We start from the raw sequence: 27350 nt of genomic DNA, 5'->3' as shown, positions 1-27350 counted from the left end.
GCACGATTTTGTTTTTCATTGCTTTTTTTTCTTCCTTTTTTGTCACTTTTTCACCATATTGTTGTAACATTTTTGTATTTTTTGGGGTCATTTTTCGTCACTTTTTTGCTACATTTTCGTCACTTTTGATTTTTTTTTCCTCATTTTTTGGCACTTTTTCACCACATTTTTGTAAAAAAAAAAATGTGATTTTTTTTCACTTTTTGGTCATTTTCTTCATCATTTTTTGTCACCTTTTCGCCACATTTTTGTAATGATTTTTTATAAAAACATTTTGACAGTAACTTTTTCTAATTGTTTTCGTAATTTTTTCGTAATTTTTTGACACGTTTTTGTCACTTTTTTGATTTTTTTTTCTTCATATTATGTCCCTTTTTCAACACATTTTTGTCACTTTTTTGTCATATTTTTTCATATATTTTTTTTTTGCCACATTTTTGTAATTTTTTTAATCATTTTTCGTCACTTTTCCGCTACATTTTTGTCACTTTTTTGTTGCGTTTTCGTCATCATTTTTCAAGAAGATTTCGGTAAAGACAAAACATGTGGTCGGTTCAGGTGGGGGTGAAGAGGATTGATATGGTTACAGCAGCTGTGTGCCCATTTGTGGCAGCAATTACAGGCCCAATACACAAGGTACACCCTGAACAATGGCTTGGAAACTGCAAACACACAAGGATTTATTTAACCAACAAAGGATAGTGGGAAGAAGAACCTGCAGTAGCTTAGGGAGGACATTGAGATCCATTCAGCGAGATCGTTGGCTGACCAAGGATTGAACCACAAGCCTTACACAGAGGGCCTTAAGACTGTAGGGACAGCTGCTGCTCGAGTTAATGGGTTATGACATTAATATAAAGATTACCTTCCACCAAATGTTGAAACAGTTGCAAAGCTTTATGTAACATATGGACTGGATTAGCGCATTTGTAGGTGTAAAATGTTTGAATATCCGTCTGATACCTCTAGAGTCGTATTTCTGGACAAAGACGTATTATAAATGGTCATGCTTCACAAGTCCCAAAGCTACAAATGCGGGAATGATAAATGACAAAGGCTTTGACTGATGAAGCTATTGCAGGGTGTGTTTGCGAGGGTGCTCTGGTTATCCACGAGAGTCAGGTGTTACGGCAGCCCCCACAGATGGACGCCAGTCTCCGATTCAGATTCCCCGTTTTTGTTTTCCCCCAAATTTAAATCTCATTATGCTGTTTTATGCATACACCGGGACCGTTTGGGTTTTGCGGGATGCAGGACTGAGGGAGAGGCCTGAGAAAGGTGATTTGTTTAGGAGTGACTGTAACTACTGCCAGATAGTTTCCCATATGCCCTGTAAAGTCTTATGTGCAGGGCTGGAGTCAAAAGAAACCGGGTTTTCAGTTCAATCAGATCAGTCCATATTTGCCTTTTGCATTTGACCCATCTGTATTGTCAATTGTCCATAGGTTTTAATAAACGTTTGTCTTGACATAGACTTAACTCCAAAAACAGTGTGAGTCCTGTGTGGGTTACTGTCTCACACATGACGTCTGAATGTCTTTTTGCCAATAGGTCCAAGTGGTTTCTGACTTTACCACAGTTAAAGTCATATTTTCACTCACTTTTGGTGGTCAGACATAAGCCTGCATTTGTGGGCTCCATTACTCTATGTTGTATATTTACTTGTCAGGCTCCGGAGCCAACTGAAAGATCTTCACAGTCCGATAAAAAAAGAATCTGGGATGGGTTCACGTTGTGCACAGATGAGCGGCTGGCGTCCACATTGTTTCAAAAATGTGTGACTCTGGTTTACTAGTTTAACTTCCTGGTCTGCTCTGCAAAAACAAAATCCGACTGAAAGTAATTAAAGATGCATTAAAACGACTTAACAACTCATCCCATGTTTGGAGCTGAACCTGTGCACAAATAGTCTGCAAACTGCGAAGCGGTATAGTCTCACATAGACACCATACAATTGTGAGTTTTTGAGAATCATCCCGCATAAGAAACAGCACACGCCTTTTTGCTCACTTTAAATGTTATTGACAATTTTAGGCCTACCTGTTTAAACCTAGCTACTAAAACTGATCCTCTGAAACGGTGCAGCGCCTCCTGGGTTTGTCCCTGTTTCAGAGCGTGGTGTCCTGCACTGGTCAGCTCCACCACCTCCTCCTACCTCCTGCGCAGCTCCCTCTGCACCACAACAGTCTTTCACCATCTTCTGAGAAGTGCTTAGCACTTAATCTTTTTTATTTTATTCTCCAGTGAACGTCCATTAGCCAGAACAATAGAAGTTTCGCTGTGATTCTTGCCCAGATACCTCCTCGTTCGTTCCTTTTTTGTTTCCTGTTTCACTTCTTGTGGCGCCTTCACTGTGCTGCAGGTGTGGGGGGGCTCTTGGTGCCTCTTTAGTGTTTAAAAAAAAAAAAGCTGCTTTCTTTAGGACCATTATGGACTCTTAGCAGCAAAAAACACAGCTGTACTGAGAGAGAGGGAGGTTGCTGCGTGTTTACGCGTTGCCGTGATAGGCAAGACAATTATTTGCCTTTATTTGCACCCCGCATTTCGTATACAAGGCAACCCAATGCCTCTTGTGTTATTCAACCAATCAAAGATCTAAGGACAATTATGATCTTACAATAGCTGTAGTCCACGAAGTTAATGTAGTGATGTCACCTTGTTTTTACTATGTTCCTATCAGCCTCTTTGATAATTTGCTCTGCCATTTTGGTTTAGTCAACTTGCGCCAACAACAAGTCGAAATAACTCACATGATGACGCTGCCTTTTAAAACGTCTGTGCTGTTGTTTATTTGCCAGTGCACTGTTTTGTTCCACCATAAGAGCAGGTCGATTGCAGACTTGTAAGCACTATTAGCACTACATCGGTCAATATGCTTTGCTATTAATGCCTTTAATGTAATAAGCCCATAGCTATCCATAAACAAAGCCCTGGCAGGAGACTCTTATGGCCTTATGGAGTGTCTGGAGGTGGCTAAGTTTGGTTTGTATCGCCCCAGGAACATTTTAAAGCCTTTGCTGTCTTACAATAGTCATGTGTTACCATTTAAAAAGCCTTTTGTCTGTCATTCAGCTGACTCGTCTTGACAGAGTTAAAAAACAGAGTATGATTAGTGTCTCTATAAGTGCTCCCTGCTGATCAAATTAAAGTTCTGTAGTCTATCTGTCTACCAAATCACACGATTGCTTCATCTCGCAGAAAGCCTTCAAGGAGAAATAATGCATTTGCTCGTGTTTTAAGAACATAAGCATAATTCTACAGGAGTTGGATTGCTACAATAATTTCATTACGGTATATTTATTTCTTATAGCAAACAAGTGGAGACAATCTTCATATGAACCTGATTGTTGTCATTTGAAGGGATGTTTTTGTGTAAGACTGAGGCAGGTTTGTGTACATTATCCCCACAAATAATGATCAAATCATAATCATCATTTGTTTAAAAAGTATTATCTTCACTTTACTGCACGGACGTCGAAGGCTCCTAAGGTGTTGTTACGCCTTACAATATAGTACCCCTTTTTATCCGCTTAGAAAATTGACATGTTTGTTGATTTTTTGTAGCTATACTTGGATCATGTACTTAGGTAACCATATTTAAATAGGGAAAGGGTGGAAGAACTTGGTCGCTTCTAACTTCACCACCATTAAGGTTCACAGAGTAGAAGAGGAGAGGCAAAATGCTAACAACATCTTTGGTCTTTTGCATGACTGAGGGCACGCACAAAGTTAAGTTAAGTTAAGTTAAGTTAAGTTAAGTTAAGTCAAGTCAAGTCAAGTTAGGGTCCATCCAGGTGGGAATCCAACCCGGACCTTCAAGCTGTGAAGCACAAGGACCTGCTGTACTACCGTACCACCCAAGACCAGGCAGGTACGCATCAACTTGTCTAAGCTAAGGTAAGAACATATCTCAGTATGGAAAATGGTGGCCTATTCCTTTAAGCTTTAAAGGCTCTCAAAGGTCAAACTAAAACCATGAGCTAAACAATGTTCGTATCTCGAGGGAAAGAGATAGGCTAGCCTATGCCGGTATCACTGTGGTGCAGATCGGCACTCACTCGGCTGTAATCGTGACCAAAACAAAAGCACATGTTCACCCCCACTCCCCCAAAGCCCCTCTCCCTCGCTCGTTCCCGGCGACGGAGTCTGGTTGGATGAAAAGCCATTGGCGGTGTTATGTACAACGGTGTTATGTACAACGGTGTTATGTGCGGTGTTATGAACATACTTCCCACTTAAATGCGCTAAGTCTAGGAGCTTCAAGATCTCAAAGTGTGCTTCTACTAAGCACAAAATGTTATGTCTGCGTATAGTCTGCATTTAGAAACACAAGATCGGACCCAATATGTGCCCAAAGAATGAGATCAGCTGACGGCCTGAACATCCTGATTGACCACTTTATTCCATCAATGTATTTCTTCTTCGCTGATTGCACAGGAATATTCCGAGATGACAATGCCAGGATTCAGCAGGCTCATTTTGTAAACAAAAAAAGGAAAAAAAAAGAAAAGTGGTTCAAGGAACATGACTTATTTTTCGGTCTAGCAGAATAAATAATGGTAATGATATTTGAGCCAGTTTTTGTCGAGACGATGACAACATATTACTTTACCCAGTGGAACGAGCAACCACCCAAAGCTGTGCTGTGTTTGGTGATTTTCCAATGCATTATCTATGGGGTATTTATCAATTACCATTTATCTTGTAAGAAGAACATGAGCTTCAGTCTAGGCCTGTTGCAGAGATAAGGCAACCACACTCTGGGCCCAGCGGACCTTCACATATGGTCCTGCTTCGACTGTGGCTTGGCTTTTCCTCTCACACATACTTTCTACTTTATTTTATCGTCATGTCATGGAGGTCATTTTTGTAAAACTTTTCATATATAGTGAGTTTAAGTGTGTCAGAATACAAAGTGTGTAACTGAGCCAGTAGCTCAGAAGTAAACCCACGCAAAACAGTCAAGTTTTGATTTGAATAATCTATATTGTTACTTTTCTAGTCTGACTCACATATTGTTACTATTTTCGTGCTGCCATGTGTTTTAGTCAACAATCGTAAACCTGGCTGAAGATCTTAACATTGCTGTAAGTGTAAATAATGAATCCGAGGGGTCCATTTTCTACCACAATAGGAATAAAAATCCCCTAAAACTTTGAGTTGATGCTATTAATGCGGGGCAAAGACAACAAAGACACAGTGCAATGACATCTCCGTTTATTTGTATTATAGATGCTCATTTCATCTGCAGATTTTTTTTTACATTTTATAGCGTGGATCTCGTATCAACTCTAAGAAATTCACATTTACACAATGAATTGTACATTAGTAGATAAGTACAGGTGACATTCTGTTTCCTCGGGCCGTCTCTCCCGAATATCTAATGTTAGCACAGTATTACCTTGTAACCTATGGCCTCTCGGATTGGAGGCAGACCTCACTGTACATGCAAACTCCTGCTAGTACTGGTGTCTATCAGCTAACAGCATATATGAGCTTAGAGGAGGAGTGGCATGTTTACAGTATGTTTTCAAATGCTACAAGGCCCTACTAGTTTGTACAATATGTTATCTTACAGTATGTGTCTGTTTGCCACCTGTTTCTACAGACAGTGAAAGCTCCAGTAGGAAGATTTGTTCAGACATAATATGGTCGGTAAATAAATCAGTGTCTGAATCTGAATGTTTTGTTTAACCTCTTGCCAGTGAGTTAAGTTGTGTACTATAACCAACATAAATCTTAATCCCGTAACCATGTGAAGAGCATCTGATGAAATAACCAAATCCAAAATCAATACGCAAAAGTTACAGTACAATTCTTCCGACTGTGGCTTGTTAGTCCCTCGATAACATGCCTCTTTAGCAAACTAAAAACCTTCATTTGCTCTGAAAAACATCAACAAAGCACAACAACAACAACAAAAAATACAGAACACAAAACAAAAGGCAATAAACTTAAAGTCACCTGACGCTGTACACAGGCACTTGAAATGTGGCGCACTCTTTGAGCGCATTCATTTAACATCTATTAAGTGCTACAAAATAACATCCATTAGAAAAAATACTGTCCAAAGTGTAATACTTTTTTGTAAAACGGGAAAAGTAAGGGGGCAAACGTAAATTATATAGTGGTTTTGTTGCATATAGTCTATGTTGTACATTCCCTATGTGCAGAACGGGTTAGTGATTCTAGGGGGTGTAGGGTGCCAAAGCTGAACCTTTAATCGCAATAGCATGATGATAAGATGGAAATGGTATGACCTAAAAGTTTAATAGCTTATGTGAGCAAAAGCTGTCATCTGATACTGGGCTGTTTAAGAGTTTATGACATTATGCCTCTCACCTCAAGAGGCTACGTCAGCACTAATGATCTTTTATCAGAACAGAAGGGCTGCCAAATGCAATGCCCCTCGTTCAGTTGTTCATATTACCATGCTATTTCCATCCTATTATCATCATACCGTGCTGTAAAGTAAAGTGTGACCCTGATATTTCCCATAGCTCCAGCCACTAACACTGTAGCCACTGCCTGCTTTAATGTACCTCCCACCGCTGGCTCCATGGTGATTCACCGCTCTCTCCTCTGTGAATGGGCGAGTGAATCATCGTCTGTCACAGTTTTGGAGATGTGCGTCCGTGGTCACGCGCTCGGCCGCCGGAAACGGACACGTGCGCTCCATTTAGTGTGTGTTTATTCCGTTTATTTCCGACGCAGCCGAGAGTGGCGTGAATCACAAACGAAGGTGTCGACTTTGAATGGAGAGTCATTTATGTCCTACCTCTTTTGTTGGTTTGTCTGTCTGGTTGCGTCTACCTCTACAAGCATGCCGTCAAGAAAGTACAAGAATAAATCTGCTTTATATACACATAGTAAACTCACGAATGTCTTTCATCGTGCATGTCTCTCCCTTCGTGTTCTCAAAGGTAGAAATTAGCGTTGAGTCTCAATCACTCTTTGTTTCGTCACGATTCACAGCCAAGAGTTATTCGTTAACAAAGCAGTGTGTTAGCCGTCTTCACAAGCCTATTTGCGTTTCCTCCCTGCCGTGCCCGCTCTCATCCCTTGCCCATCTTTTATAAACATTTAGGCTTTTAGCTCAGTGCGTAAGTTTGCATGGTGGCGGGACAATTATTTCCTAGTCGATCAAAACTGGTCCAAAACAGTGGTCCAAACCTTCCACTAAAACTAGTTGTGTACACCATATATACCTAACAGTGGGGTCTGGAGGTCCTTAACTGGGACGTTTTTGAAGGAACTAGCACGATTCAGTATTTTTTTTCATCACACAAGCGCTTGAGGACCGGATTTGGCCGTCGTGCTTGACGTTTCCTTTCTCTGTTGTAGGTGCTTGATGTTTCTATGATGCCCCTACATCAGAGAGACCAGTTGTTTGTCAATGCCGCCAAGTACGTCCTGACCACCTTTTTTCAAGCTGCTGAACATCTATTCATGTCTATTTCCTGTACAGAAACTCTCAGTAGCTTCCGGCTGCTAGTGGGCTCCAGGGAAAGCACGCCCCATGAGTGCTAAAGCAGTCCAGCATATTGAGCTTTAACAACATAATACGTCCACACAGGACACGGCGGGGCCCAGGCAACATAAAAATGGTACTATGCGCGATAAAAGGTGCCACCCACACCAACCACTGCTGGGTAAGTGCCTTTATGTCAGCATGACGCTATCGTAAATGTCACTATAGGGCAAACTGGCTTGGATATGGAGGTCTGTAACGTCAGATGCACTTCAAAGAAACCCGTGTCCCCATTCGCGGTCCGGAAGTTGAAGAAAGCCTTTGAACGCCTAAAGGAGCTAATTAGAGCTAAACGAAGCTAAAACCCTGAGGTAATTGCTACCTGTTGGCGTTAAAAGAAGTCTCTCTAATGGACTCTGTGTTGATGTGAGAGCTCGCAGCAGCGCATTTGTCGCTAAGAGCTGTTTGTCACAGCCAGGGACAAGAATGGTGAAGTACATGTGTAACGCCTCTGCAATGTCATGCTATAGGCTTGGAGTGTACTTTTTCCCCCAATGGTTTTGTTATGATTTTTGTGCCGACTAAACGGTGTGATTTCACAGTCTGCAACTTCCTGGATGGGGAGTCGCTCAAAAAGGAGAAACTACATGATGCCGAATGGAAAGCACACTAAAAAAGTAAGCAGAAACATTTAAGTGAAGGTGTGCAACTGAATATGCTTTGAGATGTTTGTGTTAAGTTACATAAAGTGTGTTTGGTTAAGCAAAGTCGGTAAACTGAGCACTGCTGTGGGGATGTACGTCTAGTCCCTGCATTGCTGCATTGGTACATTTGAAATCCATCATAACTCTTTCTCACAGTTCGGCAAACTGGTTGGACAAAATCTAAAAATCTCGACTGGAGCTTACAGCCAGAGAAACGCCTCATTGGAAAGCTAAGCGTCAGGTATTCATCAGGTTTTCGTTAGGTTTTGATCAGGTTTTTGCCCGTTTTTTGTCAGGTTTTCGTCAGGTTTTCATCAGGTTTTTGTCAGTTTTTGTCAGTTTTTCGCCAGTTTTTTCGTCAGGTTTTTGTCAGCTTTTCGCCAGTTTTTTTCGTCAGGTTTTCGTCTGGTTTTCATCAGGTTTTCGTTAGTTTTTCCCCAGTTTTTTCGTCAGGGTTTCCTCACATTTTCCTCATGTTTTTGTCACAATTTAGTCACTCTTTTGCCACTTTTTAGTTTTTTTTTGCATTTCCATCCTCATTTTTGTCACTTTCAAGAAGCTCCTAGATCTGGGTTAAGCCAAACTGGACAAAATGAGAGATTAAAGAGCACATTACCATTCTAACAGAAAATTGCCATACACGTTTTGTGATTAGGATTTTGAAATGATTCTTCACACGTGTCAGACACAGTATTACCACCGCTCACGTATGCTAAACTAAGCACCGTGTCCCACTTTTGTACTCTGCACACTCTTGCTCCTTTTGGTCTCGCATTAACTGTCATTATTATGCCATTTTAGTCTTAGTAAGAGATGACATCAGGCATGGCTTCCCCCCAGTCAGCGCATTTCGTGAGTGAAAAGAGGTCCCACTGTCTTATCTTTCTGCTGCTGATTCAGACCAGTGTGACATAACAGAAGTATACTATCAAAGTGGCCCTCTGGTGATACGCTTATACTTTATACACCGAAAGGTGAGAGACTGCAAAGTAATCAACCTTGTTCCTGCAAAGACTATGACTCAACAATGGCAACAATCCTTTCGTAATGCCTAGAAAATAGTCTGTGGTAAATAACACAAAGCAGAGGAAAGTAGAGGGGTGACTCACGACTTCCCTGCTGGGTCTAGCGCAGATGGCAGTGGGGGATTGATAGAGCTAAGTCTATAGAGAGAGAGACAGTAGATTACAGCAGAGAGGGGAGATGGGTGAGCGAGAAAGGCCATCCTATTCCTTTGATGAGCCGACGGAGATGGGCAGATAATGGAGTGGCTTTCTGGGCTGTTTACCTTTTAGGCATAAACCATTCGCATGTGTTTAAAGACCAAATGGGAGGCTTCAAAAAAAGGGGGGGGCACGGCAAAGCGGGTTGGCATTTAGTGAGATGCATGACAACGTTAGCTTCCAGACGATGTTATTATTACTTCGTAGATGGAGTGGTGTATCAATACGTGGGTTACATCGACGGTAGAAGAATAACAACAGCCCATCCATATCTCTAAAATACTGTATATCAGCTACTTCTGGTTTGAAACAAGGATGTAAACAGAAAAGTACAATATGTAACAAGAACTGTACATTAAACGGTACTGGGAATGAAAGTGGTAATTGTCTACAGTTGGGGGTGAGCGATATGACAAAAACAAAAAAAACCTTCAAGATTTACTTGATGAATCAAAGAGATAAAATATGACAACTGGTGAAAGTCCTCAAAATGAACGATAAAGTTGTGTGATTAATCCCGTCTATTGATTATGATCTTCATCATGATTTTTATCACAATGATTTACATTATAGCTTCTTAATGTTATAGATACAGACGGCAACGTGTCATAGAAGGGGGCGTGGCCTCGCCACCAGGGGGAAGGATGTATCTGTGGGAAACACCATTTTTCACTGTTTTTAGCCGTTTTATGGCGGAATAAATTTCTTATTTATCACATACAAATAAAGTCAAGTCTAAATCGTGTCCAAATGGATGTTTTTTCAGACCAGATTGTTCAGTAGAAGCGGAAAAAAAAGCAGTCATAGCAAGCGTTAGCATGTAGCATGATGCTAGCATTCTCCTTTATTTATGTATTTATGGGCTGTTGAACCACTTAGCTCCTACCCATGTCTTTGTATTTTCATTTAGTAGAAAACTATGTTAATAATTCAGCATTTGTTAAAGTAGTTTTTGGATTATTGGAGAAAGTTTTATTTTTTCTCCATTTTGTTTTCCCCCTTAAAGGAATGGGCCACTGTTTTTTCATACTGAGATATGTTCTTATGTGAACTTAGATGAGTTGATACGTACCTGTCTGGTCTTTGTGCGTGCCCTCAGTCACGCAAAACGACCAAAGATTTTGTTAGCATTTGGCCTCTCCCAACATATTCCTATAGCTCCAAACGGGGGTGAAGTTGGAAGCTACCACGCTCTGCCACTGGCACGCTCAAAGACCAGACAGGTACGTATCAACTCGTCTAAGCTCAGGTAAGAACATATCTCAGTATGGAAAAACCGTGGCCTGTTCCTTTAAATGCTTCAAAACATGACCATATATGGGCGATTCCATTGATGCCGTCTGTATCTATCCAATCTGAGTCTGTGGAGAAAAGGAAGCCGCCGATCTTCACATAGGGTCAGATTACAACACATTTTTGTATTGTCATATCACCCAGCCCTGTCTAGTATATCCACCTATACGAGCCAGTGTACTAATGTGGCAGTCCCAAGCCTGGATAAATGGAAGAGGAAGTGCATCTGGAGTCAAAACCTTCAAACCATGCCACTGGGAAAAAATGATATCACATGATCAAAAGCAGTGAAATGTTACAAACTTGAGTCATCCGTCGGTTCTCCTACTGTGTGTGCGGGCTACAGTGACATTGGTACAGATAGTGGTTGATATTGCCATAGACGTCTAGGCACTGAGTTTCCATTGTCCTACAGGTATATGAAGAGTCTCCATGTGGTCCAGTGGTCCTGTGGGGGTGAGGGGTGGGGGTCCACAAATGCCCAGTCTTTGCTTCAAAATACACTCGAGTCTGTTTTACATTCACTGCGAGACCCCCTTTGTTTTGTTTTTGGATCCACGACATGGTCCCCTCGTCCTGCGTTGTTGTTTTTTTTTCCTTTTCTTTTTTCCGCCGACCGTCCCTTCAAACTTCAGGGGGAGGGGAGTCGGGCTGTGGGCCGCCATCGACTCGCACAACTGCAAAAGAAAAAACAGAAATGTGTGAACGGGAGAATTACGTGCTGATTTTGGTTCATAAAGTCCCAGTTTGAACCTGCGCTAAAAGCAGCATGGAGTAGGCAGCGCTAAGTAGCTCCACTCAATTTGTATTGTCTTTTGATTAGGGTAATTAGAGCCAAATGAGAAGCAGAACATTTTCAGCACACAGCCGTACACAGCTAACTATAATTTTGTGCTTCTTATCTGCATGTTTGACTGACTGAATGCTATCATTATGACACACAGTCCGTCCATCAATACATTTTCTTCCGCTTTATCCGATAGTTGTTCAGTCAGATTTACGTTAATACTGCCACATAGACCTTGTATAACAGGATCTCAGTTGTACAAGAGTTTTCCATCTCAGTGAAGTTGTCATCTGTACTGGGTTGTTTACAGGACATTTAACTTTTTACCGAGAAGGCTTTTTCCAAAAATATGTCGACAGTAGGTGAGTTTCGTGATCCACAATCCAGTGCGCATATAATAATAATAATAATTAAAGCCGCAAGCGGCATTTAGAGGCCCTCGCGAGCAGCGTTGGCCGGTTGGCGCACGCCGTCGCACGCCACCGCACGCCACCGCAATAACTGGGGGGCGCTAAAGCGCCCTACGTGGTTAAAATTACGCTACCACCCTCGGTCGAGTTTGTAAAAGAGCAAAGGCAAGAAACGGCGCCTTCGGCGCCAGATCACTCGATGTTTCCCAAAATGGCTGACTTTGTGTGGGTTGCCTAGCAACCACATTATGTACTTTTTTGTTCGGGCAGTCATGACGCACATGTGTACCAATTTTGGTTTGGCTACGCCAAACTTGATGTCGGGTCGTTGCCATGGCAACACGGTGGGAAAATGGGCGTGGCCATAATTTACTTTTTGATCGGGGTCACGTGACGGATGTCTGTGCCAAATTTTGTTTGTCTACGACAAAGTTCACTTTTTTTCTCCATTCATTTTTATTTGGTGCTCTGCAGGGGGCGCTTTTCGCGCTTTCTCGACCAACGATTCAAGTTACACGAAAAATCGGCCACAGTATGTGCGAGTTATGACGCGGAGCGCTCCCCATGCATTAGACAGTAATAGGGGGGACTCCCGGCACCCCAACCTGTCCGGTGAAAAAGGCGTGTGCGCTCTTTTAGGGACGTGCGCTACGCACACGTCTTACGTCAGTGCGCTCCGCGCACTACCAGTACAATTACAATAGGCCCGAGCCCTGCAGGCCGCTAATAATGCATCGGTTTTATATATCGCTTTTCTGGACACTCAAAGACGCTTTACATTGCTCTATTCATTCACTCCATACTCGGTGGTGGTAAGCTAATATTGTAGCCACAGCTGCCCTGGGGTAGACTGATGGAAGCGAGACAACCAGTCTGCGCCATCGGCCCCTCCGACCACCACCACACACTCACTCACTCACGCACTACATTCACTAGGCTTCCTGGTGTTCCCAAACGCTCAATATGCCACCGCATATGGACGCAGAACCGCTAACAAGACCGCATCAGAGTCAGACGCCCGCCCTTTGCTGATTGGTTTACTCCACTTCCTGTTTGCTTGGGTATGTATCGCTGTGGAAATGCAGTTGATGCCACGGTCACCAGACTCAATCGCAGGTAAAGTGGTGAGTCTGGTTTCCAGGCAAACTCTGCACCAGGGGTCCCCAACTGGCAGACCTGGGACCAGATCCGGACCTCCGAGGCTTTAATCCGGACCTCAAAGCCTTTTCATCCTCTCAATATACTTAATGTCTAAGGCTGAATTAAAAATCATCTAAACAATTTGAATAACATTGATATAATTGATTCATTAATCAGTTCTGCTTTGTAAATAGACAACCTATGTTCACGTTTCAACATTTTCAAGAGCAGTGACTGCATATGTCTGGACCCTGGACATATGTCGAAAGTTACGAAAGAAAAGTTTGTGGACCTCGAGCTAATTTAGTAGGGGACCCCTGCTACACCTCAAGAATTGCTGCAGTTTATTTAGAAAGCAATAACTTAAAAGCAGTATAAAATAAACCTAAATTACTCCCAAACCTATACATTTAATTCCAAAGTATAGCTTTCAAAATAATGTTCAGTTCACCTTCTTTTTCAATCTGAGATAGTTCCTAGCACTCCCTGCTAAGTCTTCAAGTACCCCCTGGGGTCCACGTACCTCTGGTTGGGAAACAGTATAGAGCATTGAAATCGCAGTACTCTCAAAACATCTCAAACAAGTTATAGTACTTTAACCAGGGAATTGATAAAGTGGCTGCTGAGAGGCCAAACCTGCCAGCACTGACAGGGGCTGGTTTTAGGTCCTTCATTATTCTAGGACAAAATGAAGCTTTTGCTTATTCATTGTGAACCACTGGGGGCAGCACTGAATTATTTGAATGTATTTTAATATGTCTGTAAATATGAATGGCGATTGGACTTATGCAGAATGAAATGTAGTGTGACTGGTAAAGTGTTTTGTGACTGACTGAAGAATGAATGGTCATGCTGTATAGTGTTATTTATTTTGATGTAACCAGGAACTACGGATGGAAACTAGCTATTTAGCTATAATCTGGTGAAGTACATCTCTGTCTCTTTGAGCTTAATGTCTCTGTACATTGTCCCTTCAATAAAGATTCAAGTAAAGTAAATAAAGTATGTGAATGGGATTATAGAAAACAAATACAATCTACGTTAATGAAGAAGGATTAATGTCTTATCTTACTTTAAAGTAAAGTAATAGTACGAGGAGGCAATAATCGGAAATGGTTACTAAAATTTGAATATTTAATTTTACTGCTTCTATATCACTTGCTCAAATCCCAAAACAAAATGCTCCAAGTTTTTTTGAAAGTACCTGAAAAAACACCCCTGCAATTGCTTTCATAAAAACTGACCAGTATCCTGGGTAAAAAAATGACAGCTCAGATTTAAAATAATTGCTAACTTTCACAGCCATCTCCCTCGTGTCATTTTTGCCAGTCAGTTTTTTTCCTACAGAGGTCCCTGTTCTGTCACCGAAAGTCTCAGACTCCGGTCATTATAGGCTAATGAGGACGAGGGACAAATGGCCTCTTTTCCCACCACCCTCTTAACCTGCTGTGGATCGGGGGAAGCCATGGAGACGCGGGGAGAATGTAGAGATGCTTCTGAGAGGAGTTATGTGAGCGTTTTAGGACCTCTTTTCAATGCAACCTTTTTACTATAGATGAGCAGAGCAAAGGGATCCCCTACTGTTTGAAGGAGGTCCATGTGAAACCATATTCTGCATAAATTACCCTATTGACCAAACATAAAAGTTCATAAAATATTGCATTAGGTATACAATTAGGGGTTCCCAAATGACAGTCACAAGGCGAACAGCTGGGTATTGAAAGATTATAATATAATATACATAATTTGTTCGTTTCATTGTACTATGTATATAAAGCCCTTCCTTGGATGATGACAGCGTATTGCCTATTTCTATTCCTATCTTGCCTCCAGTGCTTTCTTTGGACCTGCCTCTTCTGTTTTGGTTCACACTCGGCTCATGGCCGCCGTCCACATCCTCATCCTTCCTGTTTATGCAGACGCTCTGCAGGCAGCGCAGGGAGACAGTGATCCTCACCAGAGCCACAACCTGCTGCCATACAGTGGGCTCACAAAGTATTCAGACCCCTTTCTCATTATTTCCCTTTTATTATGCAGCAGCCCCACACTAAAATAGTTTACATTCAACTTTTATTGATAGGGAAAATCCACTCTGAAATACTCGACATGGGGCCCCCAATTAAATCAGCTCGAGGTCGGCAAACTTTCGACATATGTCCAGGGTCCGGACATATATGCTCCTGAAAATGTTAAAACATGAGCACAGGTCGTCTATTTACAAAGCAGAACTGATTAATGACGGAAACAGTTTTGCCATCTTATTTCAATGTTATTCATGTTGTTAAAATATTTTTTTAATTCAGCCTTAGAAAGTAAGTATATTGAGAGAATGAAAAGGCTTTGGGGTCCGGACTAAAGCCTGTGGACGTCAGGATCTGGACCCAGGTCCGCCAGTTGGGGACCCCTGCTCTACAATGATAAATCAATGAAAAAATACACATTGACCTGTGTCTCGCGTCTCCAACCATATTTACTTGGTGAGCTACTTTTACGCAACAAAAACATTGGAGAGCAACTTAAAAGACAGTCTTGTAAAATGCGAATGACATGATTTGAAAGAAAATTACTTTAGGTTTGTCCTTCTACTTATATATATTGACCCAAATGTTTTCAGATTGTGTTCAGCATGTTCAGAACAAAAAGATAATGCATCAAAAATGTTCAAGTAGAAATGTAGAGTGTTAGTGTGAGTACTTAACGGGACTATACAGAGTTTTAAAAATTGCAAAATTATGTCTTTTCCTCCCCCAACATGTTCCAACAATGTCCTATGGTCTAGAATGAGCCCAGACCTATTCACCACAACTGCCTCTAAAATCCTGCACTGTCACTCATTATATTAAGCACTTGAGCTTTATATAGAAGGTGCAGTTACACGTATGACCTGAGGTGGCAGTAGTGAGTACAACAAGGCTAACTTGCATCTAGCCCCTTTAAGTCCTGTAAAGTAAAGGCATGACGTGATAATGTAGATCAGTCTATATACTGTAATTGTGTCCTTACCAGGGCAGCTGTGGCCACCATAGTAGCTTTACCACCTCCGAGTGTGCAAAGTGAATGAACAATGCAATATAGAGTAAATTATTGCAGTTTTTTGGTCTACTGTTGTTTTTTTCTCTTTCTTTTTTTATCCACTTGTATTATAATTAATTGATTGGTCAAAAAGAATAAAGAATTTCAGCATAGTGTTTGATTTAACAAAGGGGTATGAATACTCTCTGAGCACACCGTGGCTTCACCTGCACGCCTATTGATTTCAAACCATACTCACACCTCATTTTGAAGTCAGCACCATAATATTAGCCACATGCACTTGTACCTCATGCCTTATCGAACGTCACTGTGAGAATCGATGCGAGCTGGGGCCGTCTTTGAACCTTGGTGTGCAGTGAAACATGAACTCAAATTGCCAGAGCTGATTCCTTTCTTTGTAATCAGGGCCTTTGCTTGGTCTTGATTGGACCCTCAGCAACGCTAAGGTTAGAAATGTTGATTGCGGCTAAACTTGAGATGGTTTTATAGTAATCACAAAGAGGCCTTGGGAAAATTCAACATATGGCTACTCTTTATATGCGCTTCAACATGACTTTTTAACTGTAAAATTCAACCAATTCAAAAGGACAAAGCAGCTGTTAAGTTGATATTAATGTCTTAGTTCCTATATGGGAATTTGACAGTAGTTGTTACAAGCATTAAAAACCTTTTGTGTCAGGAGGTGCATCTGGCTTTAAATCTGCACAGCGACACAAAACGTGACAAAAAAAATCTACAAACACTGACACAAAAGTTATAAAAATGTGACTAAAAAAGTGATGAATAAGCATAAAAAAACAAAAGCACAACCAAAAAGTTACAAAAAAGCAGCAAGAACGTGACAAAAAGTATAAAAAAGCATTAAAAAAATTCAACAAAAAAGTGACAACACAACAAAGACTGTAAAAGGGTTATCGTATCGTAGATTTTTACAGTAACTTACGGGCAACAGGGTTCCAGTATAGTAATGTAATGCCAATTACAGTAGTTTCACTGTGTATTAATATTACAGTAACACTGTAAAGTCTTTGTACAGCAGTGATACTGTAATGTGAACGACAGTAAGTTACTGTAACAGCATTACTACTGTAATGTCACAGTAAGTTACTAATGCTATACAATAAATTACTGCAGATTTTACAGTGAATTATTGTAACGTACTAGTACTGTGATTTCAATTATAGTAACTTACTGTAAAACATTACATGAAGCTATTACAGTAAGCTACTGTAACTTAGTGCAGCAGTTAACTGGAAATTGCTGTACTAATTTACAGTAATAAAGTTCACATATTGTATTTTTGTTTTCACCTGTAATCTTCTTGTCCACTATCTTTGTCACTTTACCAACTGCATGGCTTCAATTTGTGTGGATGTTACCTCTTAACCCCCCACCTGAACCAAGCACATTTTCTCCAATTTGGCTTTACTCAAATCTAAAAGCTCAAATGTCTAAATAGCCACAAAAACAAGGATGAAAATACAACTAAGAAGCGTCATAACAAGATTAGAAAATGATGAAAAAGCACAAAAAAAGGCTGCAAAAAGAAACAAAATGTTCTGGAAAAGCAACAATAACGCAAAAACAAAGCAACAAATCCACCACTAAAAAGTGACAGAAAAGTGACAAAAAAGACAAAAACAAGATGATGGGTTTGGTTAAAGTGGGGGCTAAATTATAATCTCTAATCTTTTTCTTCAGTTTGTATACATATATGATGGCTTGAATCAAAGTTCCTGGAGGACTTTGATGGTCCACACTCGTGTCCGTAACTTTACACAGCAGTCTACTGTATATGAGTCATTTGCTTGAGCTCTGGTTTCAGTGAAAGCCGATCGGTGCGTCACTGCTGCCTGTCATCTGCCCACATCACGAGGGTGGACAGACTGCCATCATCTTAAAATCCGCTACATTTAGGAGCTCGTTTATAGTTCCACAAGACACATTTTATTTCATCTTTTTTTTTAACGCCATTGTCCCATTCCCCCTCCTGTCACTGAATGATCTGTCCGTTTCTTTCAGTGTGTCAGTCTATATATGCTTTGTATTGAGGGCGAAGAAATCGAGACATTTTGCGAAAAACAACTGTAGCTATAACTTTGTATTCCTCTGGGGGATATCATATCACCTCCTAGTGTCACAGAAATCCATCTTCAGTCAATCACATGGTTGTGTTGGGCAGGGGTTACTTTATTGGTTTGTCATTTTGCACTGGTATTGAGGTTGTGATTTGCTCAAATGGGCCTCTTGATCTAATCAGCATATTCAGTGGAAAGTCCTTTCTTTTCACGATCGATGTCAACGGGATTGATATGAGATGAGATAGGACTTTATTGATCTCACAGGAGGAGAAATGCACTTGTTACATCAGCTCTCCAGAAACACTCAGGGGGCGCAAATAGTCAGGATAACAAGAAGAAGAACAGGATCATGTGCAAACAGTCAACTGTGTGTAGTTTGCCTGTTGTCCCTTGTTAACCCCCGCCTTAACCGAGTGCATTTTTCTGCAGTTTGGCTTTACCCAAATCTAGAAGCTTCTGGACTGGAGCTTCATCCTATTGTCAAGGGTAACGCCTCATTTGAAAGCTAAGACCTACAAAAGTGATCTTATTTTAATTTTTCAGCTGCTGACAGGAAGTGACATGGATAAAGTTAAACTTCCATAGCAGTTCGACTCATTTCCCATTGACTTAGCATGGTCGTCACGGCAACAGTTTAAAATGGTTTGCCTTCGTCTATGTCACTTCCTGTCAGTGTCCAATAAGTGAAACCATGTCTAATGTGTCATATACACTTTGGGGTTTCTTTTCCTTACGTTGTTGCCGTGTTGTCCTCACTTTTTTTTCACATTCTTTATAATCTCATTTCTGTAGACTGTTTTTTTTTTGTTGCTTTATTGTCACTTTTTTTGCTGCACTTTCGTCGTTTTTTTTGTTCTGTGTTTGCCACTTTTATGTTGCTCTTATGTGATTTTTTTGTTGTGTTTTCGTCCCTTTTTGTCTTCTTGTTTTTGTGACTATTTCAACACTTTTTCGAGTAGCTTTAAGATATGGGTACGGCCAAACTGGAGAAAAAGTGCTCGGGTGCAGGTGGGGGTTAAGATGTTAAATAAAGGTCGATGAAAATAAAATAAATATCAATTTGACTATTTTGAGTGAGTCTTTGAATCTTGCCAGCTGTGCAGATTGACTAATGAGCAGCCAAACAATGACCTTCTGACATTGAATACAGTTCGTATCAGCTGTGAGGTCAAATACAGGACACGAAGACTCAGCAGTGGAAGAAGTGGGAGGAGTCTTCAAATCTTGTTTAAAATGTAAACACATTCAGTTTGCACAACTCAGAGGGGAGAAATGACGGCTGTGACAGAAAGAGGTGATTCGAAGGAAGGATTGGGGTTTATAATCTCTTCCTCTTATCTACAGTTGGACTTTACCCAAATCTAAAAGCATCTCAACTGGAGAGCAACAGTGCAATGCCTCATTTGAAAGAAAACTGATTGTAACTTTTTTGTTGTGTTGTTTGGTGTCACATTTTGAAGCATTTTTGTCTTGTTTTTGTCTCTTTTTATGTCTCTTTTTTGTAGAGGCCGACCAATATGGGTTTTTCTAAGGCCGATGCAAATGCTGATATTTTGGGATGTCAATTGGCTGATGCCGCTATGCTCGGACGATATTTTTGACCAATATTTTTTCAAAATGTCTGGTCTGTAATCCTGTAAAAACAAATACTTGGCCGCTCCAGCAATGGCCGATTTTATTTCATTACTTTAGGTGATCCAGTCATAGTTCCTGTCCCAGCTTTGATCAGTTGTCGTTAGCATTAGCATCATATTACTAGCTGCGGCATTTTGCGCGGTGATCAAAAATACAATAGTGGAGGTTAAAACTAACTCAGCAATTGAATTCTCCAGATTCTGCCCTTCAAAATGACATGCAGCATGTCCATATCGACAGAGGTTTAGTGAAACTTGTGTTTGACAAACTTGAAGCTAACCAATTTTCATTGCGATGTTGACGGGAAGCCTCTATCCTTTTCGGTCCCGGAAATATCGTCTTTTTCCGGCGCTAGACTGGCCGATAGCCGATATTGTAAAATCCACAAATATCGGCGTGATATATTGGCCGGCCGATATATCAATCTATACTTTTTTGTAGTGTTTTTGCTATGTCTTTGTCATTGTTTATTGCTCTTTTTGTGTGTTTCCGTTGTTGTTGTTTTTGGCGTGATTTGTCACTTTTTTCAGGCTTTTATTGTTGTGTTTTCGTCACATTTTTATTGTGTTTTCTTCCTAGTTTACGTGACTATTTTCAAGAAGCTTTTAGATTTGAGTAAAGCCATACTGGAGACAGTGTGCTCGGCTCAGGTGGGGGTTAAGAGTTAAAGGCACGTGGCAAGAGGTGAGAGGAAGGGGGCCTCTGTGTACCTGTCACTCAAATTATAATGTGTTTTAACTTTTTTATAGCTGTTTTAAAAGCTTTAGAGATGTATGTGGTTTTAAGTGTTCCCATTACACGATCTGCCAAAAACTATGTTCATTTGGAAACAGGAAACCTCCCCCTAGTGATTATCAGGGAATTATTGCTTCATTCTAAAGACAGTGGAGGAGGTTGAGGTCTTTACACTCTAGAGCTGTGTTCTTCTCCGTTTAATGGCTTCCGTACCCACAGGCGTTGCCATGGCCAATTAGCACATAGTAAACGCTGGCGCTGGATCAGACTATGGGAGCGCGGCTGGATCCTGTCTCCTCACACCTGCTAATGAGCCTATCACTTTAAGAGGTGCCAGGGTTAATGGTGCAGTCGACAAAACACCGAACCAATCACCGACAGGGAATTCATCCTTTTATTGGCGTGCACTGCAGTTAGTTTTTTGTTCTGTCGCTGAATAGAAAAAGAGAAAAAAAAAACGAAATAAGCTTTCCCGAAGGCTTATTAGAAAGTGATGGAGACTATCAGGAGCACGCTGAGTGGAGGATCGTTTATGGGATTGCTGAACAGTTGTTTGGCTGGTGCGGACCTCAAATCGTTATACAGTAATTGGAAAGCTTCTCTTTCAAATTATTTTAAAAAGAGTTATTGAAGGGCGAATGCATTTACAAACAGGAATCATTGAGAAGCCCCAGTCAGCTCAAAAGGTATCTGGAGAAGCTAAGAACATTTGCTACCACCTTGACAATGCCTGAAGCTACGCAGGGTCGAGCCTGGTTTGCAGCTGGATGAGAGGTCGTGAGGGGAAACCAGGTGCTGTAAGGTCTGGGCGATTGTGACTCAGTTCATCCACGAGTTCAATGGTTGGTAGTTCAGCTCCTCCTGCCAGCCTTGTTTCTAGTGTCTGTCTGCACTGGTGAATGGATGAGTGTGTGAGAGTTGAAATGCTGAGCAAAAGATGCAAATTAGCACATGGGGTATCTACATGCATGTGTCTTATATGGGCTTTAACACACACGGCCCCAGATCATTTACATGTTCTCTTCCCCAAATGAATTCTTGTTATTATTAGTATAGTAAACCTCTTAACCCCCACTTGAACCGAGAACATTTTCTTCAGTTTGGCTTTATCCAAATCTAAAACCTTGGGAAAGAGCATCAACATAGTGACGAGACGAGGGAAAAAACGCAAACGTGACGAAAAAGCGATAAAACAGCTACGAAAAAGAGACAAAAACAGGACATAGAAAAAAGCCATAGAAACAACAATGAAAAACCAACAAAAAAAACTATGAAAACATGACCAAAAAGCAATGAAAGGAGCAATAAAAAGAGAAAAAAAGGGACAAAAACGTGACGAAAACGCTATAATGAAAAAGCAATGGAAAAACTGAGGAAAAGGTAGCAAAAAAGCATTAAAACCATGACCAAAAAAAAGCAATGAAAGCAGCAATAAGAAGACAAAAAAGAGGAAAAAAGCGACAAAACGTGACAGAAACATGACAAAAAAGCAATGAAAAAGCAACATAAAAGTGACAAAAACAGGACACAAAAGCCACAGAAAGAACAATAAAAAAGCAACAAAAAAGGAATGAAAAGAGTGATTTAAATAGAGACAACCGTGACGAAAACGCCATAATGAAAAAGCAACAAAAACGTGACAAAAAAATCCACATAAAAAACAATGAAAAAGCAACTAAAAACAACGAAAACATGACAACAACAAAAAAGCGAAGAAAACACAACACAAATGATTCAAAATGACAAGGTGACAAAAGGTTTCGATCCCCTTAGTTCTTAGTTTCCGAACTGGAGACAATGTCCTCGGTTCAGGGTTTAAAGAGGCACTAGCAAATAGTTGAGGTTGTATTTTTTATCATCTCATACAGTTGAAATATTTTTGACTCTTTTATTTTTTTGTAAAATTAAAATTGTGAAGCTCAAATTTTGCAGCAGAGACCACTGCAACCAACTGCAGCACATCAATCAGAAGATGTGGGACTATGATATAATACTTAATGCGCTACCGTTTTAGTAAAGCAACATTACATGCGTCTCAAATGTTGACCTCGTCCAGATGTCCCGTCTCCAACGTTCATCTTACGAAACATGTTTGATATTGCTACGTCGCCATATCTGTGCCACAGACACCCCCGAAATACTTCAAACACGCTCCGTGACAAATTTAGTCGAGGAGTAAAGGCCAGCGCAGATCAAGCGTATGCCGTTTCTGGGCCTGTGTACACTGTGTTGCTGGCATGCACAGTTGTGGTAAGGGACAGTGTCAACTTTCCGTCCTCCGTAATATTTATGTCAAAGCGAGACATTTGTCATTCAGGAGGTCTGTTGCCAAAATAACAACAAAACTATAAGCACTAATGTTGAGCTTGTTCCTGTCACAGCAGCTTTGCACACAGTGGCGATAAATCACGTCGTGTGTGCATGCATGACTGATAGATCGCGCTTCACTTATCTTCTCTTTGGGTGCGAAAGCGATATTCCAAGTCACGGGTGAAATATCCCTCTTGATCTCAAGCCACAAAGTCATGCACTTGCTCCAAGGAAAATAGTTGAGCAATTCTGATAAAGTGCTGCACGTGTTCGACGTATCAGCAGAACATCTTGATACGATAAATAATAAAAGTACAGAGCGCACTTATGTAAGGCTGTGTGAACTGAGAGGAGTTTTGTGTGAATGTTAACAAGACAAATCGAGACATTTAAGCTTTGACACCACATTGATTTTAGATTAGAGTAGGTTCTCCAGCATGGGGGTCGTGTTCCAGTGAGGCCAAGAAGGTTCGCCAAGTTGCTCATTTACTTGGTTATGTGCCAGAAACAATATCTTGTAGATACAATTCGAAACAAAGAATGAGAGTTGTATCTAATCTGAGACTTATACAACTTGATTCACACAGCCATACGTTTGTTAAGTGGTGGATGTCACAGCTCTACTTCCGGGTCCGCATAGACCGGCAGATGTGCGAGAAACTACAAAAAAACTCTTCAATACCACAATCAATATGTCTGAAACTCAACAGAGAGTTACTGAACATACTTATTTATAAGGCCCATTAGCCAAAAATGCTGTACCGACTGCTATAAAAGTATTATTTACTAAAGTCGGTACTTCCGGAGTTAGCGTAGCTGCTGCGCCGACTTGGACGTTAGCATATTCCTCCGCTAACCCTGGAAGTAGCGATGTTAGTAAATAATACTTTTTTAGCAGGAGGTACAGCATTTTTGCCTAATGAGTCTGAAAAATAAGTAGGTTCAGTAATTTCAGAAATATTGATTGTTTTTTTTAAGAGTTTTTCATGTTATTTTCTCGTCTGCTATGACCCGGAAGCAGAAGTCATGACGTCACAAACATAAAACAACCATCAATATTTCTGAAACTCAATGGTTGCAGTTACACGTACTTATTTCTCAGACTCATTAGCCACCTACTGCTAAAAAAGTAATATTTACATTTAAGTCACTACTTCCAGGGTTAGCATAGCTGCTGAGTCGTTGGCATTTTTCTCCGCTAACCCAGATGTAGCGATTTTGGTAAATATTACCTACTGGGCCTGGGAAATAAGTATGTTCAGTAACTCTTTGTTGAGTTTCAGAAATATTGATTGTGGTATTGAAGAGTTTTTTGTAGTTTCTCGCACATCTGCTGTGATGTCACCACTTCACAAACATATAGTTTAACAATTGCCTCTGTGCATATTTCAAATCATAACAACGCCGTCCAAGAAGTGACTTCCTGTTTCAATCCAGCATGTCAGAATAAAAGCATAAAGCTCGCCTTATTCATTAGTTCAGCAGGTACTTGCAACATTACAAGAATAAAATTAAAAACACACATTTTAAGTGTTTTGTCTGTTAATAGTTAGGCAGAAAGAAAGTTGAACGAATTAACTGCTGCACTAATGAATAAGATGGTGCTTTTATTTTGGCGTGCTGGATCGAAACAGGAAGTCACTTCTTGGGCGGCGTTGTTATGATTTATAGAGAATTTACAGTCAATTTGGGTTGAAAAAGTTGCAAAAGGTTGGTCCTTTTGTATACAGTATGGCAAAATTCTTTATGCTGATTGTTGTTTCTCCTTTTGTCAGAGTAGGAAAAACTAGTACATCATGTAAGAAACTCTTTAAAAAAAGTATTTGGCCAGTTCTCATTATATTTATTGGCTCTGTCTACTGATAAAATTGTAAATGCAATAATGGCATCACACCAATAAAAAAAGTTCATCAAAAAAAAATTTTAAAATGAAAAAATTCTTGGCTCACCAATCTGTTCCTGTGCATGTGCAGGTTGGCTCTGCACTTCAGCCTGGGCCTGTTGCTGTTGCTGCTGCTGCTCCTGTAGACTCTGGCTGTCCACTGAGATGCCGCTGTCGCTGTGCAGCTTCTCTCCCTCTGGGGTCACCATCTGGTTGTTGGTCGCTGCTCGGTTATTAGCCGCTTGCTTGTTCTGCTTGCAACTGTTCCACCTGCAGAGAAGGGCCGGGTCATAGATGCTCTAATGCTACTGAATATATTAATATGAAATGCATGCTAATACAAGTGTGAGGATCCAGTATTGTGGGTTACATGAAACAGTGATTTTGAGCAATGTTCGGGCAGGAATTATGATCACTGACAGGTGAATATTAGATGTAGGCATCAAATAACATTTTGTCCTCACTGTTTGTCTCAAAAGCAGGTGAAAATTTTCAGATTTAGCAACAGAGGTGTAGAGGTGTTAACAATGCAGCGCCACCATGGGTAAGGTTAATTAAAAAATTGCCCCCTTAAAGGCTTGCATTAACTTGACTCGAACAAATGTTAAAATAGCACCACCATCTGAGCATACATACCACACTTATTCAGCATCTATTTTATCTTGAAAGTTATTTTTCCCCAGACCGTCACATTGAAAAAGCCCTGGAACACGCTCCAGGATCACAAGATTGGCCCAGGAAGAAAGAGCAATGCATATTGTAAAGCAGGCACGGGCCACAAGCTCCCGATCATGGTGCTCAAGCAACCTCAATCGAGGCACTGGCAGCAGGTTCACACCTAGACCTGGGGTTAGACTAGGTCAACCGGCCTGAAGGAGGGTCACCCAGATGTTCCAGAACTAGCTGTCCCTCCTCGGGGCACCAGGCATGAATCGTCCTAACATCCTAAGGTGTTAAGGTGTTATGAATAGGCAACGGGACAAAGCAGCTTTTCCTTTTTAGGGGAATATTTGACCAGTAGTATCTGTACTTTTACTCAAGCGATCTAACATTACAGAAATAAAGTTTATATTCATCAATTCAATGCAGTACTGCAGTTTAAACTGATAGATTAGACATTACAGGCAAAAGTTCACATTGTCTCTCCAGTATGACGCACACAGTCACATCCCATCTCTTTTCTTGTGGGCTCGATTTATCAAAGGTTATTCAGAGATTTGGCAGGTGGTCATAATGCTGTGGCAGATTCGCGTATCTGAATACAGATAGACTCAAGTTTCCAACAAATGGGAGCCTAGCAGTGAAAATGTACTGAGAGGTCAGTCAGCTTTGCAAAACAAAGTTAATTGGTTTCAGATTGTACGTAAATTGTAATAATAAACCCCTTCGAACGTCATCATAACAGAAATCTGATTCAATTTACTGTACAAACAACAACAACATGCTATTCTTAGCAACAGCCTGTCCGTGATCAATGGGAGAAAGCACAATTGGCAACAAGTGCACTCTAAACCATCCTGGGCTGATGATTAATCTTTTCAATCCTCTCCTGACGCTGCATCACAGTCAATAATTTAAATATTGATGAGCTGTTTCGTGGTAGCGTCAAACCCACATGTCTTGCAGCGTTTCCTTAAAGTATAAAGGGCGTTAAGTATCTCGATGCATGATGATGATTACAAGAGGCGTGATGCCCAGATGCGTGCGTGACATGTGAGTTGCAGATCCTAAGCTGGATTTTCCCGTCTGCGCTTTTAACCAATCAATGCCCGTAATGAGCTTGTTTACTTGTTTCTCAATGTGTTCTGCCTGCTCACGGAAAATAACCATTAATCTGTTGTGTGTCTGTAATGTATTAAGTGCGGTGACCTTTTATAGCAACTTAAATGAAGTGGATTGAGTGATTGCGGCTAAAACAGGTGCAGACCAAGACATGACTGTAATGCGCACAAGGAAAAGTATTGCCATGTTCATTATATTTGCAACATTCGGAAAAATGCAACTTGCAGTCTCTGGTCATTGTATAAAGTTACTTAGAAATAACAAAAGCGTTTCCCAGTAGTTGTTGACAGTCCGGATGCACCATGTGGACAGTGCCTCGTGGTGCCAACATGTGCACTATAAAGACTCATCTACAGCCATAAAAAGTCAGTTTAATCAATAAAGTTTTCACTTTTACTCACTACTTTACTTTTAAACGCCTCCATAAACTGTGCAAGGTCATAAAAAAGGGTTCATATTGTCATGGTAGTGCAAGAGAGGCAGGCCTCACCTCGGGTTTTATTTAAAGTCAATTAAACAGGTTTAATGTGTCAGATTCTTTATCCAGGTGATAGAAAATCAAAGAAAAGAAAATCATTCATTTTACTTTTGGGGGATGAAAAATGTAACAGAATGTAACAGAATGGGAGAAAGTGCTGACTAAATGAACAGAGGTCAGTGTGTGAGGGACACAGGAGGCTCACATTAGCTCCGACCACTTTACACCATATCGACAACTGAGTTTTTTAACCACAGAACTGATCAAAATCATAGGAAGTCCCTACGATCATCAGAAAAAAGTTTATTGTACTTTCTTATTTAGTGTTTTTTTTTTTTTCTGCCTCACTGCTTTTCCACCAAGGTGCTGGTTTGGAGCTGGTTCTG

At 40.7% G+C, this 27350-nt stretch overlaps 1 protein-coding gene across 1 annotated transcript in view; it reads right to left on the bottom strand.

Annotated features, from left to right (window-relative positions):
- Window positions 1-10748: 10748 nt before the first annotated feature.
- The window catches only part of ngfra (nerve growth factor receptor a (TNFR superfamily, member 16)), a 58795-nt gene continuing 42193 nt past the window's right edge, over window positions 10749-27350 (bottom strand). Inside the window, exons 5-6 of the mRNA XM_079564558.1 lie at window positions 24772-24974; window positions 10749-11368 (exon numbers count right to left, since the gene is read on the bottom strand). Coding sequence (XP_079420684.1) covers window positions 11316-11368; window positions 24772-24974 — 256 coding nt within the window. The 3' untranslated portion in view covers window positions 10749-11315. The remainder of the gene's footprint in view (window positions 11369-24771; window positions 24975-27350) is intronic.

The sequence above is a fragment of the Gobius niger genome (assembly GCF_951799975.1).
Source record: "Gobius niger genome assembly, chromosome: 10".
Lineage (NCBI taxonomy): Eukaryota > Metazoa > Chordata > Actinopteri > Gobiiformes > Gobiidae > Gobius > Gobius niger.
Note: the sequence above shows the minus strand (reverse complement) of the source record. Positions and strands in the feature narration are given on the sequence as shown.